Here is a 17414-nt window from a genome sequence, read left to right on the forward strand (position 1 = left end):
AGAACAGTCACTCGACAGAGCATAGATATACCTCACACTCGCTTCAGAGCATCACTCTAGCATACAGCCACCACAGCCAAGCCTCAGCAAAGGGACCTTCCAACATCCTGGACCGCCTGCACAGCCTGCACGGCCGTCCACCGCTGAGAAGACTCCATCTGGTACACGTGAGGACGGACGAGTGGCCTTGGTGAAGCAGTGTCTCGAATAGGACAGGCCTACTAGCATCCGGTCTCACACACTCACACGAAAAGTACACGCACCCGCCATGGCTGGACAAGGCACCGGTCCCTCACGGCGCAGTCACACGAAGAGCCGTAAAGGCTGCAAGACTTGCAAACGGCGGCACATTCGCTGTGATGAGACCTTCCCTCAATGGTATGTACAGAAAAGTCATGGAAGGTGTAAGGAAATTGGTGATCTGACGTGTGGTAGTCGAAATTGCACCAAGCATCAAGTACGATGCGACTATATGGAGACGATAAACACAGATGCTGAGAGCCAGTCGAGTCCAGAGCAGTCTTCCCTCGTGTTTACCCCCGGGACCGAGAGCAGAATCGACCTCTGGCAGCAGACGGGCAGTTTTCCTTATCCTAGCCTGCAGGTCTTCCCTCCACCGCAGACGCATGAGTACTCAAAGACCGAGCTCCGCTTGATTCACCACCTCTCTACTATCTCGAACGATCTCTTGCTCAAGAGCACCTCGAACCTCACAATATGGACGCAGAAGATCCCTAAGTTCCTAAGCATAGCATCTTCTTACCCCTATGTCATGCATGCTCTCCTGTCATTTTCTGCGAACCATTTGGCTTGGAGCCAGTCATCAAACGAGACGCGGAACTTACATATACATCATGGAACGATCGCACTTCGCGGCCTACATGAAGCAATCGGCAACTTCTCACACGCCAATGTCGATGCAGTACTGGCAGCCTCGCTACTGCTTCTTTGGCAGGCGACTGACTGGTGAGTGCACTTTACTGACTGCGAAGCATGTCCGATACTGACAAGTTGTAGGCGAAGCTGGTCCTCACTGCGCGCAGGAATCCAGTCGGTCCTGTCTGCAATGCAGTCCTGGAAGCACGAATCGATATTCGCCGAATTCATCAGCGAGGAAGATGTCATCGGCAGCCCTCAAAGCTCGATGAGACCGCAGCCGGCCGTCCCAACGAACGAACGATATATGATCCTCTCGAACACAACCCAAGCCTTACAACAATTACAGCGAATGTTAGCTGGTCACGAGGCCGAATCGTACTGGATAGGACAGCTACTACAGTACCTGCAACGGCTACAGTCATCACAGCCTGCGTCATCGCCCGATGAGCAGTTCAGTCACCTCTATCTGCTGCGGAAATGGCTGTTCTGGGTGCCAGTGCTGTTGCTACAGCGTCAGGGAGGTCAAGGACCTGCAATGCTTACACTTGCGCATTTCTATGCAACAGCACTGGCGCTGGAACCTTTGTATCCCGACCTTGGATCAGCATTCTGCGCGCGGATAGCGCTGGTACCACTGGAGACGATCATCAGCGTCACCGAGGCTATGCAGTCTCAGCGCGCAATGGACCAGCAGTCAATGGAGATTGCTTCCTCCATGCAGTTCCCGCAACAAACAGCCTTAGGTTTCAGAAACAGAATGATGATGGAGACGCAGCACGGAAGAATGAAGCAGGGGCAGGCGATGATGGGCGTCAGTCACGATACGTTCAGCTACACCAGCATCGGGAACCTCAGCCCAGCGTTTGCACCCTCGCCTCTCCACAGTACGGCAGCCCAACAGACCCAGCCACCGACTTCACATGCTTCTTACCTGGAGGTGCCAGCCACACAAGCGGGCTTCAGCTACGGCACGCAGAGCTGGGGAGCTATGCCATCGCCTGGTTTCCCGCCTCAAGCGTACGCCGCGCAGGATGAGCAGTTGTATGGCTACTCCTTGGGCGGCTTTCGCGGCGACGGGTTCGTTACTCCAGCGCCTATATGGACGTGATCTGGATCTAGGCTAAGTAATATCCCAGGACGCCATCAAACGACCCAGGGGCAGGACCCTCCAACACCCACTACCAGCAACAATATTGACAGCATTCGATAATCGCAACTGGGAAACGCGTTATCACACCAAACCGACAAGCTGCAGCACTGCAATGATTCGAAATTCAACTGGAACATATTATGGCCACACGCCTTTTTGCTACTTTGAGGTGACGGCCTTGATGGAGCGTATAGCGGACGAGGAAAACGAATCTCCTAATTCTGTGAGCGACTGCAGCCATTCGATATCCCCTGAGGCGCGGCGCATTGAAATGGTATTTGGCATAAGAAGCAAGACGCATTGCTTTCTCGGTGGTTTAGATTGATAAGAGCCTTGATTGCAACCTTGAATACTGGTGGCATTTTTTGAACAGACAGCGACTGCGCTACACCCACACTTCGCTTTCAATGTGAAGACTGGTCTGGTGGCTTGCATTGAACAGTGTACGATAGAAAGCTAAGACAGACGCATGGCATGCAGCCAGAGGACAGAGTTCCAATAGTGGAGAGATCTATGTCTATTGATATCCGATTCGAAACGCTCCAAGACGCGTCACCTGAGGCATCTAGGCACCTGCCAAAAGCAGCATCGCACTGTGCACGTGCACAGCACGAGTCTTTAGCACCATGCCTCACAAGCGAAGCCACAACTCTATCAAAGGTATGGATGGCATTCTTGAACTTCTTCCATCCGCTGATATCATCCGTCCTTCAGAAGGCCAGGTACTGCTTCATGCAGTGCAGCCTAAAACTGGCGGTCTCACTCTGCAACCTATCACGGCTCGTGGGCTCCAATAACCTGACCAACCTTGCTTTCTCAAGGAGCGTCTGATTCAGGAGGTAGCTCCAATCTTGGAACCGACGGCGTCTCGTATTCCAGCTGTCAAGCCCCAAGCTCCAGGCCTCCGGCTCACTCCCTTCCATCCATGACCCTTCATCGAAGCTTCGGTTGTCGGCGAGACAGACGTTTCTCGTATCGCTATCATTAACAACATGCCCGCTCAACCCAGCCTCTCACAACTCTGTCGCTTCTCGTCCCCTCCATTCGTCCACGACATCTTTCAGCTTGGTCAACATATCCCCCTTTCTCGTCTCGCTGCACCAGCTGCCTCGTATACTATTCTCGCAGATCTGGAACCATTCGGAGAGGCTGAGGGTGAAAGCGTCCTGGACGGCGCAGTAGTTGTCAAGGATGTAGTGGTTGCCAAAGTATGCTGGGTCGTCACTGTTGATGCTCAAGTGGACGCCGGCGTCTAGGAACTTTCGTATCGGCAGCTCCGAGACGGTGGAGACGCATCGGACGAGAACATTGCTGAGAGGGCAGACTGTGAGCATCGTGCCTTGTTCCGCTACGCTCTTCAAGAGGCTAGGGTCTTTTGCCAATCGGATCCCATGGTCGATGCGTTCCACGTCGAGACTGTCAAGCGCGGTTGCGATGAACTTCGATGGTCCTTCCTCACCAGCGTGCGCTGTGCGCTTCAGCCCGAGCGACTTGGCCTGCGATTTGTTAGTATACAGAGGGGACTTCGTTGGAAGCCCATAACCCAATAAGTGGCAGCATCAGCAGATTAGGACACGGCACAAGGACCCTCGACAAAGGAGCTGAACGCCGTGTTGGCAATTGAGGATAGCGACATCGCTTCTGCTTGACAGGCCATTGCGCCTTTTGTGTTGTAGCGGTTATGACAACATCAAAATCTTGCGTAGGCGCCCACCTCTTTTGTCGAGAGTCCTTGGAAGAGCCGTCACTGAGTCATCCTCGTGACATGGCAGGCACTTACATTCTGATACAGAGCAGTAAACAGCTCAGGAGGAAAGTCTTTCTCGCTGGAATCAAGACCTACACCGATCACCTGACCTCGCCTGAAGCTAGCCTGGACTTCCTCGAGCCCGAACGTCAACTCGCAATCGGGCGCTGGCAGATGGCGGAGGAAGCAGCAGATGAGCTCGCTGGTGATACCGAGCTGTTCTAGAGCACGCGCTTGAGCAACGCTGAACCCAGCCAAGACCGTCTCGTACGATATACCCCTGGAAAGATGCGCCTGAGGATCGAAGAACACTTCTGCGTGAACGACACCGTCAGCAGCGGCATGTTCAAAGTAGTCCCAGGCAAGAGCTGCGAAGTCCGAGGCATCGACAAGGACACTCATGCCCATGTAATAGTAGTGTCTGAGAAGAGAGCCGTCAGCGTGGGGGGGGGAACAGGCTGGCGTGATAGGACATACAAGAAGTCGTCCAGTCAAGTGAAGCGACTGTACCTGTCGACGAGGGCCGCAGGCGAGGCGAAAGCTACATCATTGGACGGGAGTGTCACGCCGTTCTTTGATGCAACCACGTGGCAACCTCTCGGTTGAGTGGCTTTTGCTGGGTACGTACAGCAAGTTCCAGCCACAAGCTTCGCCGCACCCCAGCAATCGCCGCACCCCAGTGACTTTTTATCATCAACACCACCAATATCGCTCATATCAACTTGATTCTTTTCCCAACGTGTTCGCAGCCATCTGTTTCCATGTTCTGCATACTCATATCGCGTAAAAACACGTTGTGTTGCCAAGAGGTTGGTGTTGACGCTTCGGCATGGGATTTTGGTGAGAGCCCCACCAAAGCTTCATGCGCCCGTGTCGAGATTCACGCGTTTCTTGCTTTCTCACCACCTCACCACATACAACAACACACCATGGAGCCCACTATAGTGCCCACAGGCTCTCAAATTCTATATTCGCGATGCTATTCTGAGCAACTTGAGCTACATATCGTGTATTTTGAGCGTGTGTGGCAATTGATACAAGCCAGCAACACCATGTGTCGGAACGCGAGAATCCGAGCTGGGGTGCGGCGAAGCTTGTGGCCAAGTTCCAGGGATGCACCGTTACTTATCTTGGCTTTAGGTTATTGTCTGTGCGGTCGTTGGTCCGAATGGTTTCCTGGTCGCCGTCAAGATTGGTTTTGGTGATGTTTGGTGAAGAAGGTTCGAGTGGAGAAAGAGGTTTGTGAGCAGCAGAAACTGCAGTGTCCTTTTGGAGATTGTGCACAATCTACTGTGTCCTCTTTCTACGACCTTTTCACGTTCTCTTCTGCAAAGGTCCTGCTTCTGAGGATTTCGCCGTGCTCCGAAAGATGAGGTGGGCGGGCGTGAGCAGGATAATGCCATCCGCCTCCCTGGTACAGATAGGGTGTCGGGAGGTTCTTGATTCAAAGTCTCGATTTCATTTCATCAGTCACGATCATGTGATTGAAGACGCTTCCAGCAGGTGTGCGTTCGTATGCTTCGGTATCGTTCAGCTACCCATGAAGTGGCTGAGGGCTTTCGGCAGATGGCGAGAACTGCCAGCATCAGGTCGTTTGGTCCGAGTCCACGTTGGGAAGTAGCCGCGCCACGATGAAGTGTCAAGCAAAACTTTCGCCTTGTACTGTACATATTCGCAAATTAATACAGTCTGCACTCTGCAGGCATCGTTGCCGCAGGCCTTTCTCGGTCACGCGCGATCAAGCCACCATGCCTTGGGCCATAGAACGACTTGCATCTCCACGCGCTTCCTGGGATGAAATGACAAATGGCAATACACGTCGCTCAAGGACCAGCGGTAATAGCTGTCCTTGCAGGTCGTGCATACCTTGCCTTTGTTAAAGTCGCGTATGTCTCGGAGTTCCTCACCCGTTGTGCCCGTGTCTCCGAGGTTGGGATGTTGAGCAGCTCTACCGAAACGGCGGATGAAACAACCGAGTGCTGTCGATCTTGGGATCATCCTTTGCTCCCACAGGCTACAGCTGCTGCGTTGACTCGGTTGGGTTGCGCATCAGCTCAAAGCAGCTCGCTCTGTGCTCACTAAACTGTGCAACCACGCATTTGCTACCGCTGCACCGCTGCACCGCTGCCACAACACATGCGGTCTCGAGTGTTCGGCATCGGCTCCCGTCGTACTTTCAAGGTCTCAGATGAAATGTGCGCGCCACGTGGTGTCTCGCCTCGTGGAGCCACGGCTCAAAATAGGCAAACGCCATAGCGTGGCAAAGTGGGATGTACAAGCATAAACCAACTCCCTGTTCGAGATTGTGCTGAAATCAATGCCCTGTTGCTTTCATTTGAACATGTCGTGAGAAGTCACGACTTGGGAGACGTGACAAAACGCGTTTGCTGCTCCTTTGATCAGCACTGCCGAGCCAATGCAGGCGGTTACCCGCAATCGGTTGCCTTCCTACTGCTCACGGGACATCGCTGCTGTGAGACCTTCCTTTCCGAGGATATCAAGATGTCCATCTGTGCATCAGCAGGGTGATGTGCATAATCATTCACTAGGCAACTTCCGAGCCACACTACCGTCCCTCAGTGCCTGGTCTGTTTCGCGAATTTCCCAACCATGTCGCAGTGACGAAAGCGGGAAGGGTTCTGCGTGAGAGCATGATTTCCACCCCCCCCACTTCATTCCAAAGCATGCTGTACTGTAATCGAGACTCCGAGATTGGCTTGCTCGGCTGCGGACAAGCAGAGCCTCACATCCTTCTGGAATACTTCTCGCGTGGAATTGAGCGCCACAACTGCTCCCTTCGCAGGCGATCGGTTGGCGCTGGCAGTGGCGTGGTCACCGTGCAGCTGTACAGACGAGAACACAACTCGTATATCTCCCCTGCCTGCTGCCCAGGCGAGCCAGGGTCGGGCAGGTCGGGCACATCGGGCGGCCGCATGGACAGGCGCATGAAGATTTTGGAGAAAGCAGGCAGGGCGGCGCCGATCATCAGTGTCGGAGAGCATCCGGCAGTCGGAAGAGTCGAGTTGTTCAAAGCTTGTCGGACGGAACCTTGTCGATCATTCAGATTCAATGGGTTCGCGGGTGTGGAAGAAATCGGCTGAATTCGAACAGTGTTGATCAGGGAGCCCGGCAGTGTAATGTACTGTGTAGGTTGAATCTTGCGTCCGTGTGCCTGGGATCTCGTCGCTGTGAGCCATGTGGATCCCCTGGTCAGTGTACACTGTAAGAGGTACGCTACGATGTTAGTTTGCTTCTGCAAGCCGCAAAAGCCGTCGACCGGTGGTGTCTTGGGTCTACACCGTCCATCCCTTGCTCATCACAGACACAGGCACCTGAGAAGTTCAGATGTACATACAGCGGTAGTTCTAGTGCGTCGCGTGCGAAGTGCGTGCCTGCTGGGCCTGTGCAGCGTTCTCGCCTGTGAGAGGACATCGCCTCGAGCGTCGACGACGTGAAGGCGGCTCAGCGTTGGTCGGTCTGCTGGGCGCTCTGCCACAAGTCTGCCACGCCACCACTCTGCCACAAGTCTGCCACCACTCTGCCACCACTCTGCCACCACTCCTCTAGCGAACTGCCACCACGCAACATTCCGAAATCTGCGCCGGGGAGCCACGCGCCCGCCAAATGGCCTGCTAGCTTCGTCATTGGCACACCCTCGACCCGGACCTGGTGCGCACATCTTAATTGTGTTAGGTGGGCGACTACCTTCCTGCCTGCCGACCAACTATTCTCCGACCCCAGACGTCTCGACTCACAAGAACTTCCTTCTCGCCGACACGCAGGACCATCTCCAGGCCACCTGCCGCCGCTGCAGGGTACCTGCCTCACCTGCTGCACTGCTGACCAGGCACGAGCAAACATTCCCGGACACCTCCAACTGCACTGAGCCTCGGCGCCTGCCACCTGTATACTCACTCACGTACTCCCTCTACCGCCGACTCGGACCTTTCCCACGAGATACGGGCTTGTGAGTGGAGTGCGCGTTCGTGCAGCCTTTTCCTGCACCATATCCCTTCTTCTTCTTCGACTTCTCGCCATTGTGACCAAGACCATCTCACTGCATGTCGGATCGCAGATCGAGGCTGACTTTGCGCGATTCTTGTTCCGCATACCACTCGAGTCTCCCACATGGACGGTAATGGGCAGCCTCCGCCGGGGGCGCCCCCTTCAGCTCATCGGAACTCGGGTCCTTACGCGGCATCAATATCCTCACATGGCTCTGCGCCAGGCCACGCGCACGGCGCCGGTCCCTATGCTGCTCCCGATCAACATCCATTGGCGAACATGCCTGCCTCTCCAGCAGTCATGCAGGCGCACATGAATGGCATGGGACAGCCGTTTCCGTATCCAAATGTGCCCTCGAGTGCAGGACCAGCTGGACTCATGGCAGATCAGTACATGAACGACTCACCAGGAATCTCACCGACGCATGCTTCAGCAGCTGCGCTATCCGCCCAGCAAAAGCGAGCCTACCGGCAGCGGAGGAAGGATCCCAGTTGCGATGCTTGCAGAGAGCGCAAAGTCAAGTGCGATGCTACTGATATGTCGAGCTGCTCCGAGTGCTCGAGTCGTGGCGTCAAATGCCAGTTCACCAAGGAGACCAACCGAAGAATGTCGTCTATCAAGCAAGTGCAGGACTTGGAGAAGCAGCTGTCAATGGCGAAGCAGCAGATCAACCAGCTACGAGGCATGCTTCAAGACGGCGGAGCTTCGGATGTCAATGCCAACCCACCCAATGTGCCAGCATTACAATTGCCTGAGACTACCGCAAAAGAGCGCCGTCCAGCTCCACCTGCCCTGGAAGCATTCGACGAAGTGAGGAAGAACATTCGTACGTACAGCAAGGGCATCTTCAAACCACCGCCGCCTTACAGACAGTTTGGTCCACAGCCCACATTCTCCAACGCGGCGCATGCGCTGCCTCCCAAGCACGTCGCAGATCGCTTGATTGCACATTATCGTGGCTCTGTGCATGTCTATGCGCCTCACCTTCACTGGCCGACATTCGTGCAGGAGTATGAAGAGCTCTATCGCACAGGAAGTTTTCAGCAATGTCGGCACATATGGGTCGCCTTGTTCTACGCGGTGCTAGCATGCGGGACCCTGATGGAACCAGTATCCAAAGATACCAGTGAGGAATCAGAGGGTGCTCAATACCTCAACAAAGCAGTATCAAGCGTCAATACCTGGAGCGACGAACTTACTGTGGATCATGTTCGAGTGAGCCTGCTCTGCAGCATCTACTTTATGGAAATGAACCTGAGATCGCCGGGATGGGTATGGCTCGGAGCAGCAGTGAGGATCTCGCAAGATATAGGACTGCATACGGACAACGGGCCATATCCACCACTGGAGACGGAAATGCGCAGGCGAGTCTGGTGGAGCGTTTACAACTGGGACAGGTAGATTTTCTGTGTTGCGTGTTACGTTCGAATTACTGACAAACCTGGCAGGATCATCTCCCTCGAAATCGGCCGACCTCTTTTGATCGACGACGACGACTGCGACGTCAGCGAGCCTGTGCCTGTGGACGATGATTGTATAAGGCCGACCGGCATCGTCATGCCTCCTCCGGGCCAGACCATTCCCAGCGGCCTGCTCGCCGTTATTCCAGTTGTTCGTACAACTGCACAAGTCAAAAAGTGCTTCAAGTCTCCGACTGTTGCTGCCTCCACTCTGGCTATGTGCGACGAACATTTCAAATCCATAATGGCATCTTGGCCGGATCCATATCCCATACAATCTCAAGCGCCTCTTGACCCACGTCTTCTCACCGCAGGCTGCAGTCTCCAGACACAACGCTTCTTTCTGTACAGGCACAATCTGTCTCCCGCCTGTAGACAAAGCGAGAGGCGAGATGCGCTGGACAGGTGTGTGTCAGTGGCTCAGGATACAGCGCATTACGTTCAGAGGACTCTGCAACATCCATCCACATCGCCGGGTCAAGGATATCTATCTCCAGGACATATGGCCAACTGGGCTGGTCGCGTGCGCACTATGTGTCCTGCGTTCTTCTGCACGCATCTTTGGCGATGCGAACTGGTCCTGTGTTTGCGAGGTGAGTTTGCCGCCGCATTGACACTCAGTCACGTCTCGGCGGCGATTGGGGATCTGCGAAAGAACAATGTCGGCTGCGGCCGTTTCCTGGCTTTCTTTCTCGACAAACTCATCGGACGGCTACGGGCAGGAGCCAGCTTTCAAAACCTGGAGTTAGATGAAGAGATGCTCGCATATGCCAGCGGAGACATGCAAGGATGCGCCGATGACGCATGGGCTTGGACCGGCAGCGAGACTGGTTCAAAGCTTCATCAGCCACAAGCTATAGTCAACGGCACAGGTGGTGGTGAGAAACCTGCTCTGCAGGCCGAGCAACTATCGACTAGCACTTTGTCGGACCGAGAAGTGCAGGAATGGGGTGGGTGGGAGCACATCCAGCGGACACTGGACCAACTGCTTCAGGACCCGCAAGGCCAAGGACAAGGACAGCCTCCTAGGCTACAATCGCAGCAGCCTCCCAATCAACAAGCACCAGGCACCTATCCGCCACCCCCTCCGCCTCCTCAGCCATCGAGCCTCGGTCCACCACCATTGCCTCAGCCAGGCTCTCAGTCGCCGAACCCGAATGCCAACAGCAACGGGAGCAGTAGCAATGGAAATACCAATGGTGCCGCTGGTAGAATCAGCATCCAAGACATAATGTGATTTGTGTAATAGTAACTTCGGCGAGGAAGGGAAAAGTTAGACTTCATGTATGATGTGACGAAGAGCATGGCATTTGAGTCGTGGGTGTGAGATGTGGGCTGCATGGATCGGTCCATATGGATGGCGCTGGGGCTGTGTGAGTGTCGCAGTGCAGCGACGAGAGCATGATACAGACATGCCAGGCATAGAGTGGCTTCACATTTTTAGCTATCAAGGAACATACAACACGCTTCGTCGTGTTTTCGATCGGAACGATTACCAGGCAGCTGGCTGATGCTCTCAAGAACTCATGGAGCTCTTCGCTAAGGCTTCAAGTGTGAGAGGGTCTAAAGGTGACGGGAAGACAGCATTGCAAGCGGTCTGCTCGGCATCCACAGCACCTTTGTCTCAACCGCATGAAGGGCATGACCAAGTATTGCTGACCAATGCATACCTCAGCATGGTCATCATTGCTTGGTATGGCTGCTCTGCCAAGCAAGATCGTATCATGGCTAACGATAGCATGACACAAGTGAAGCCCTTCCAAGAAAGTGCACCACTATTGAAACACAGCTCCTTCTCCAGTGACGGATAGGCCGGGATCTGGCGGCGGCAGCAACCAAGCTCAGTCAAGCCGCGTGGGATGGTGGCTTGTTGTGCGTTCGCAGATCTCGTCAGCGCAGGTCCCCCAGCTGCGCCAGATGTCCCAAAGTCTGAAATCTGGACCCTGATTCTCAAGCTGAACTTCAACTTTGATTCAGCTAGAAGTTTCTCGACATGCAACGAGTATCCTATATTACGTACAACACCTCAGCGAGGTTAGGGATAAGGGTTAGGAGGGTCAGGGTTAAGGTAGTTAGGGAAGTTAGGGTGGTTAGGGAGGGTTAGGCAGTATCTACCAAAAAAGTCGGGCTTCCGCGCATTGATTGACATTGATTAGCAGTTGATGGGAGCCGAGGGGTAGTGTTGTACTCCGTGATCCGCAGGAAAACGCCCAATGCGGTATCGACAGTGAGGTTGCCGACAGCAAAACACGATTTCTTCGGTGAACAGTCCTTGCTGCAGGCTCGCCCCACCCGCTAAGCTATCTGGTCCATCCGTAGGCCATGGTGTGGTCCATAAAGGCCTAGCACGGCTATAATCCATCAAGCCATCACGGATGCACAACACTACCGAGGGACCTGCGCGATGGACCTGTCCGCAGACTCCCGCTCCTTAGCTCCTGCACTGCGTGGTCACCGCCTGCTCGTGGCAACGTGCCTCGAGCGTTGGTAAGAGCGACACGCAAGCTCCTGGTCCTGTTCCTAATCCTGTTCCTGAAATTCGTCTCCTCCCGTTCATGTAACATTTCTCTCACTCTCGTGCCCCAATTCTGCTATCTTATTCCTCCTACAGCTCAGGCTATTCCTCGACAAGCTTGAGCAGTCTGAGGACTTCTATTGACTCCTACCAATACCCATACAGATCACAGCACAGCTGACCCGCTACAAACACAGTCAAGATGGTGCACTTGGGCAAGGTCGCTACCGACAAGGAGCGTAGACAGAGCATTGTCCCTGCACTGCAGAATCTCAAGTTTGAAAACGAGGAAGAGGACGAAGATAACAGTACGTATGAGCATGAGCAATGAGATATGAGAGTACCTATCAATGTGTCTCAGAAACTTGGCGTGATGTCTTGGCTTGGCTTGGCTACATGTCTCGTGGTCGGAGAATGCGTATGTCCTTCGTACAGTCCTGGGCATATTTTTTACAACCCCTGTATTTACGCTAACCCCTTCCGGCTATCCATGTCCATCTCAGAAGGTGTTGCTACCTTCAATCTCACTATCAAGAATGGGCCAAGCTCACACCTGAGGACATACAACGTATATGCAAGAGTATGCGAGAACGCTGCGAGGCAGTAATAGCCAACTATAGAGGACACACCAGGTGGTGAGCTACGCCAAGCAGTGGATACATCCTTCCTAATGAGGAAAGGTGGAAGAACAGGGGTTGTAAAAAGTATGCCCAGGACTGTAGTAGGTCTCGTCATCAGAGTCTGACGCAGCATTGTAGAAGGAAGCGTACATGTAAATGATTGACGTGGCCCCGACTTGGCGGGTCAACGTGGTGGTGCAAGGTTGCCGAGTGGATCCGCAGACCCCTGCCGCCTACATGCTACATGTGGCTAATCGAGGGTCCCTTTCGCTCGGTACAGCTGGAGCAGCTCTCTCTGCTCATCAGCACTAATTGTTTGCTACGCTTTCCAGCTTCTCGGCCCACGATCGTTCCTGCCTCCTGCATCACAGCACTCACCTCAAGCTCCGTTGGCATTGCCGCGCGACGTACAGTCAAGATGAAGCGCTTCACAGGTCTCCTGAACCGCACCAAGAGTAAGACCAATTAAGCTGTCCGCGCCGCATAGCTGAACGCGAAGCTGACAAGTTTCGTCTCTACCCAGGCATATCGCAACGAGCCTCCTCATCCAACCGCGACAGCACAGCCAACAACTTCGACAACGCACCCGTCGACTCCCCCGAAGCCAACGCCCCGCGCGCTATCCGCTCCTTCTGCGAATCTGGCTCCAACAGCAATGGCGGCGAAGAAGTCCTCCACCTGCCCGTCATCGTCGAATCCGCCGAATCCTCCCCCTCCGCCGCAGCAGCAGCAGCCCACCAGATTAAGAAATTCCTCGGCAAAGAGTACTCACCACAGCCACACGTCCAGTACAATGCTATCATGCTGGTTCGTATCCTGTGTGACAACCCTGGCCCGACGTTTACGAGGAATTTCGACAAGAGCTTCGTGGGTGTTGTGAAGGATTTGTTGAGGAACTGTCGCGATCCGAGCACGCAGCAGATTATGAGGGAGACGTTGGATAGTCTTGAGGCGGAGAAGCAGCAGGATGAGGGGCTTGGTTTGCTGTTCCAGATGTGGAGGAAGGAGAAGGGGGCGGGCGCGAGTTTTAGACAGAGTCGGGCTTTTGATGCGAATGCGTTTGCGTCCGCGCCGCAGCAGCAGCAGATGGGGAGAGAGGGAAGAGCGAGGGGAACGCTGCCCAGTGCTGGGGAGTTGGCGAGTAGGGTGGAAGAGGCGAAGAATACGGCCAAGATTCTGTTGCAGTTCGTGCAGACAACGCCCAGTGGGGAGGTGCTGGATAATGAGCTGTTGAGAGAGTTCAGCGAGAGGTGTCAGAGCGCGCAGAGGAGCATGCAGGGATTCATCAATTGTGATAACCCGGCGCCAGATCATGATACGATGCAGACGTTGATCGAGACGAATGAGCAGTTGAGCTTGGCCATGTCAAGGCACCAGAGGGCGGTGTTGGCTGCGAGGAGGGCTTTGGGAACAAGCCCCAGTCCGAATAACGCTGCTGCAGGTACAGAGAACGGCGGGCACAGCATGTTCGCAGCACCACCCGCTGGACCCCCACAAGCTGTATACTCTCAGCAACCATCAGCATACACCAACGGCAACGGCAACACCTCCCACTTCCAAGGCTACAGCGCCCCATCAGGTCCCCCACCCGGCCAACGCAGCAGCTCTCCACCACAACAGAACCCCTTCGCCGATCCAGTCGAACACAACCCCAACCCAGCACCTCTAGCAATCGAACCAACCCACTACGGCTCTTACCCACAACAGCAGCAGTCACAACAAGCACCACCCAAACTCCCACCCCACAAACCTCAAATCGTCGACTTCCAAACCTTCAACATCGAACCCGATCCTACCTTCGCGCAAGCACACGCACGCAAGAATACCCTAGACCTTGAGAACGCGTACTCAGATTCTGATGGCATGGTATCTCCAATCCTTTCGCGCAGCGCGATGAATACAGGACCATCTAGTGAAGGCCTCGTCTCCCCATCGAGCCCACAGCGACCCGCAATCGGGGCGTGGCATAACAGTGAGGTTACACCGTCGTATATGGGGCGACAGGAGAGCGCGGCGAATGGGATTACTATGCATGGAGCGCAAAGTGACGACAACGTCCAGGAGATTGACAGACATAGCCAGGTGGGAAGACGGGACAGGGATAGAACGGACGAGAGGGAGAGGTACGATGTTAGTCCGGTTGAGGCAAGACAGCAGCATCCGCAGGAGATGAGGAGGGTTGAGGGGAGTGGGTCGAGGTTCTAGGTGGACCTGGACAGAATGATGAGTTCCTTTGTGTGCGTGTTGGGTTATTGGAGAGGATGGGAGGACGTTATGATACCACTTTGTCCCTTTTATGGCGTCTTTTGCGCGCTGGGCACATGCAGCTTTGGCAACTGCTATGTATGAGCATGCGCTTGTGCGATGAGGAGTAGTAGTAGCCACTAAGATGTAGCTTGTACAGCTCTTTCCTTCCATTCACATATCCACTGCCGATCTCATGTTCACGCATCGATCTCCATACCATCATGACCCTCACCGTCACCAGCACCACCCTCCTCCCGCCTCCTCGCCGATATTTCTCCTGCAATCCTCGAGATCCTCAACCCCGCCTCCAAATCCAGCACCTTCCAATCCCTTCCCCTATTCCCAAACACCACAACTGCCAATCTATTCCTTCGCCCGCCAACCACCATCTTCATCGGTCTGAACGGCACATTCGTAGGGAAAAGATGAAGAAGCTGCGCGTCTTGGCTAATCCCTCCTGGAGTCTGTGGATGGAGCAAGATTCTACCTTGTCCATCGTCGGCTCGGAGGAGAGTGATGAAGACGTTGTGGCGTGGGACCCATTTCGCGTCCAGGATCTCGGCGTCGCTGGGGAGGGCGTAGTGGTGAGATTGAGTTTCGGGTGGTTGGGTGGAGAGGCGTTTCGAGAAGGCGTAGGTTGAGGAGGTGATGGAGAGGGTTTCGATGTGGTCTTTGTGGGTTAGGAGGATGGTTGTGATGCTGCCTTCCTCTTTTGATGGTGATGGTGATGAGGATGCTGCTGCTGCTATTGGACGGAGCTTCATATCAGAGACCACAGCACTGCCACTACTGTCCAGATCTAGCGGGATTTCGATGGGCTTCTGCAGCATTCTACTCTGCCACTCTGTGATCTTCTTCAACGCCACGCGGATGTGTCCAGATAGCGCGCAGATCAGGGCAGGGATGTTGAGTAGCGCGGCTGGATCCTCAACCTCCTTCCAGAGTAACTGCTCACCAGGTTGCAGAGCTTCGAGCTTTTTGAGTACGACTTTTGCTTTCTCGTAGTCCACATCGCGGATGATCGGACTCGCGAAGAACTCATCCCGACTACACTCACCTTCCACGCCAGGTCTTTGCTCAATATGTGTCTTCAACTTGCTCTCTTTCAGAGAGTTCTGAATAAACGGTAAGATCAGCGAGAAGTCCAGGTTCGGCACTTCTCGATCTTCAGCTTCGAGAGCACTGGCAGATAGTGGTTCCGCAACAGAAATCTCGACTTGCATCTTGAGCCATCGCAGAAAGGCTTTGAACTGCCGGTACTCAGTCTGGATTGTCGACTGCATATGCTGAGCTACGAGCCTGAGGCTGTCGATGGGTGCGAGAATCTTGCTGAAGAGCTCAGGCTCGCAGTCGAATTTGCTCGAGCCTTCGTGAAGCGTAGCGAGACCTCTTAGTGTCGTTACTGCGATTGTGATTCGATCAAGTGCAGGCAGTAAGTTGGTGAAGATATGCGCTTGGATATTGGTGTAGAGAGCAGACATGACCTGGTCCCATCGTTTCTGGTTCTGGTCTTTGATCACGTCGGATATCCACTCAAGGAGCTGCGGATTATATGCTCCAGTCATGGCTAAATGATACAAATTCGCGACCGCGCTCGGCTCGTCTGTGTTCTCGAGCAAGGCTTCTAGACTCCCGAAGAATCGATTTTGGACAATGATGTTCGTCTTCCAGTCGTGGTCCATACACCGTGCTATCTGCACTATGTACTCCAACAAGGTCTGCATCCGTTTGGTATTGGAGGTGATGACGTGAAGTACAGGCCCGCCAAGTGTCGGTAGAGGAAGATCAATCAGACTGAGACTGTGGCTGTGACCGTCGTGCTGGCATAGAACTGCGTGACTTGGGCTTTCTGAATGCGCAGCATGTATAATCGGGCGGCCTTGCACATTGCAGGTCCCAATTCTGACAGTCTCGTCCAAAAGCACAGTCGACTCGCCACTGTCTTGACAAACGACCAAGCTCTGCACAGCTTCGTGTGCATACGCTCCCTCGCCCTGGGAGAACATATTGTCGGTAGCCTGCTGGGTGCTGAACTTGTTCACCGCCGCAACCTGCTTCTGCTGCATCGTAAAGTGCGAAGGTATCGTGCTCAGCCTCGGCAGCACTTTCGTAACATCCAGTGTCGTGATCGCCCTTGGAAGATCGGGCAATGCTTGGCCGTGATTCTGCATGCCGCCAATGGCACTATCAACATCCTCAACCCCATCATGCCAGTCCTCAGTAGTCTTCAGTCCAGTCTGCGGTCGGTTGGGTGCATTCTGGCTCAGATCATGGCCCATCCACCCAAAACACGCCACCTTCCCATGCTCAACTTCCACGTCGGGCTTCTTCTCCTCCAAGTTCAGCGCTAAGTCCAGCTTCCATAACTCTTCCTCTCCTTCGGCCTTCAGGGATCCAAGAGCAATCTGCTTCCCATGCCCGCCATCATAAATGCCGTAGGTGCCATCGGTCCAGCCGACGCCAAGACAGCTGCTATCGGGTCTCCAGGCCAAGGCAGTGACTTCCGTAGTCTTGCTCTTTTGTCGAACAGTGAAGGCAAGTTGGCCACTTGCTATGCGGAAGACGCTGACATCCCAGGAAGTCGTGACGACTGCTAGTAAATCGTGGGCATCTGAGTATGCTGTGAACGGGAATCTGATTGCGGAGTGCGAACGTTTGTTGGAAATTTGTGGTAGTGCAGGCCCTTGGTATCGTGCTTGGATGTCCATGGCATCGATTGGTGTTGGTGTTATTAGTTCATCGTGTCAATGATGTTGTTTTTTCAACATGAGATATATGTGGACAAGGGAAG

At 54.2% G+C, this 17414-nt stretch overlaps 5 protein-coding genes across 5 annotated transcripts; 3 read left to right on the forward strand and 2 right to left on the reverse strand.

Annotated features, from left to right (window-relative positions):
- Positions 1-268: 268 nt before the first annotated feature.
- CLAFUR5_03033 (Zn(2)-C6 fungal-type transcription factor afumD) lies at positions 269-2076 on the forward strand (the record flags this gene model as incomplete). The annotated part of the gene is made up of 4 exons (XM_047902181.1): positions 269-378; positions 436-966; positions 1018-1956; positions 2016-2076. The coding sequence occupies 4 exons, from the start codon at positions 269-271 to the stop codon at positions 2074-2076; spliced, it is 1641 nt and encodes a 546-aa protein (XP_047757629.1).
- A 966-nt stretch (positions 2077-3042) lies between these two features.
- CLAFUR5_03034 (Adenine deaminase) lies at positions 3043-4184 on the reverse strand (the record flags this gene model as incomplete). The annotated part of the gene is made up of 2 exons (XM_047902182.1): positions 3043-3525; positions 3810-4184. The coding sequence occupies 2 exons, from the start codon at positions 4182-4184 to the stop codon at positions 3043-3045; spliced, it is 858 nt and encodes a 285-aa protein (XP_047757634.1).
- A 3720-nt stretch (positions 4185-7904) lies between these two features.
- Positions 7905-10478, forward strand: CLAFUR5_03035 (Transcriptional activator protein acu-15; the record flags this gene model as incomplete). Its single annotated transcript, XM_047902183.1, has 2 exons — positions 7905-9178; positions 9230-10478. 2 exons carry the CDS (start codon positions 7905-7907, stop codon positions 10476-10478), a joined length of 2523 nt encoding a protein of 840 aa, XP_047757635.1.
- A 1480-nt stretch (positions 10479-11958) lies between these two features.
- On the forward strand, positions 11959-14581 carry CLAFUR5_03036 (uncharacterized protein; the record flags this gene model as incomplete). Its single annotated transcript, XM_047902184.1, has 3 exons — positions 11959-12064; positions 12709-12831; positions 12900-14581. 3 exons carry the CDS (start codon positions 11959-11961, stop codon positions 14579-14581), a joined length of 1911 nt encoding a protein of 636 aa, XP_047757632.1.
- A 239-nt stretch (positions 14582-14820) lies between these two features.
- On the reverse strand, positions 14821-17331 carry CLAFUR5_03037 (Anaphase-promoting complex subunit 4; the record flags this gene model as incomplete). Its single annotated transcript, XM_047902185.1, has 1 exon — positions 14821-17331. One exon carries the CDS (start codon positions 17329-17331, stop codon positions 14821-14823), a length of 2511 nt encoding a protein of 836 aa, XP_047757633.1.
- Between the last annotated feature and the right edge of the window lie 83 nt (positions 17332-17414).

The sequence above is a fragment of the Fulvia fulva genome, chromosome 2 (assembly GCF_020509005.1).
Source record: "Fulvia fulva chromosome 2, complete sequence".
Lineage (NCBI taxonomy): Eukaryota > Fungi > Ascomycota > Dothideomycetes > Mycosphaerellales > Mycosphaerellaceae > Fulvia > Fulvia fulva.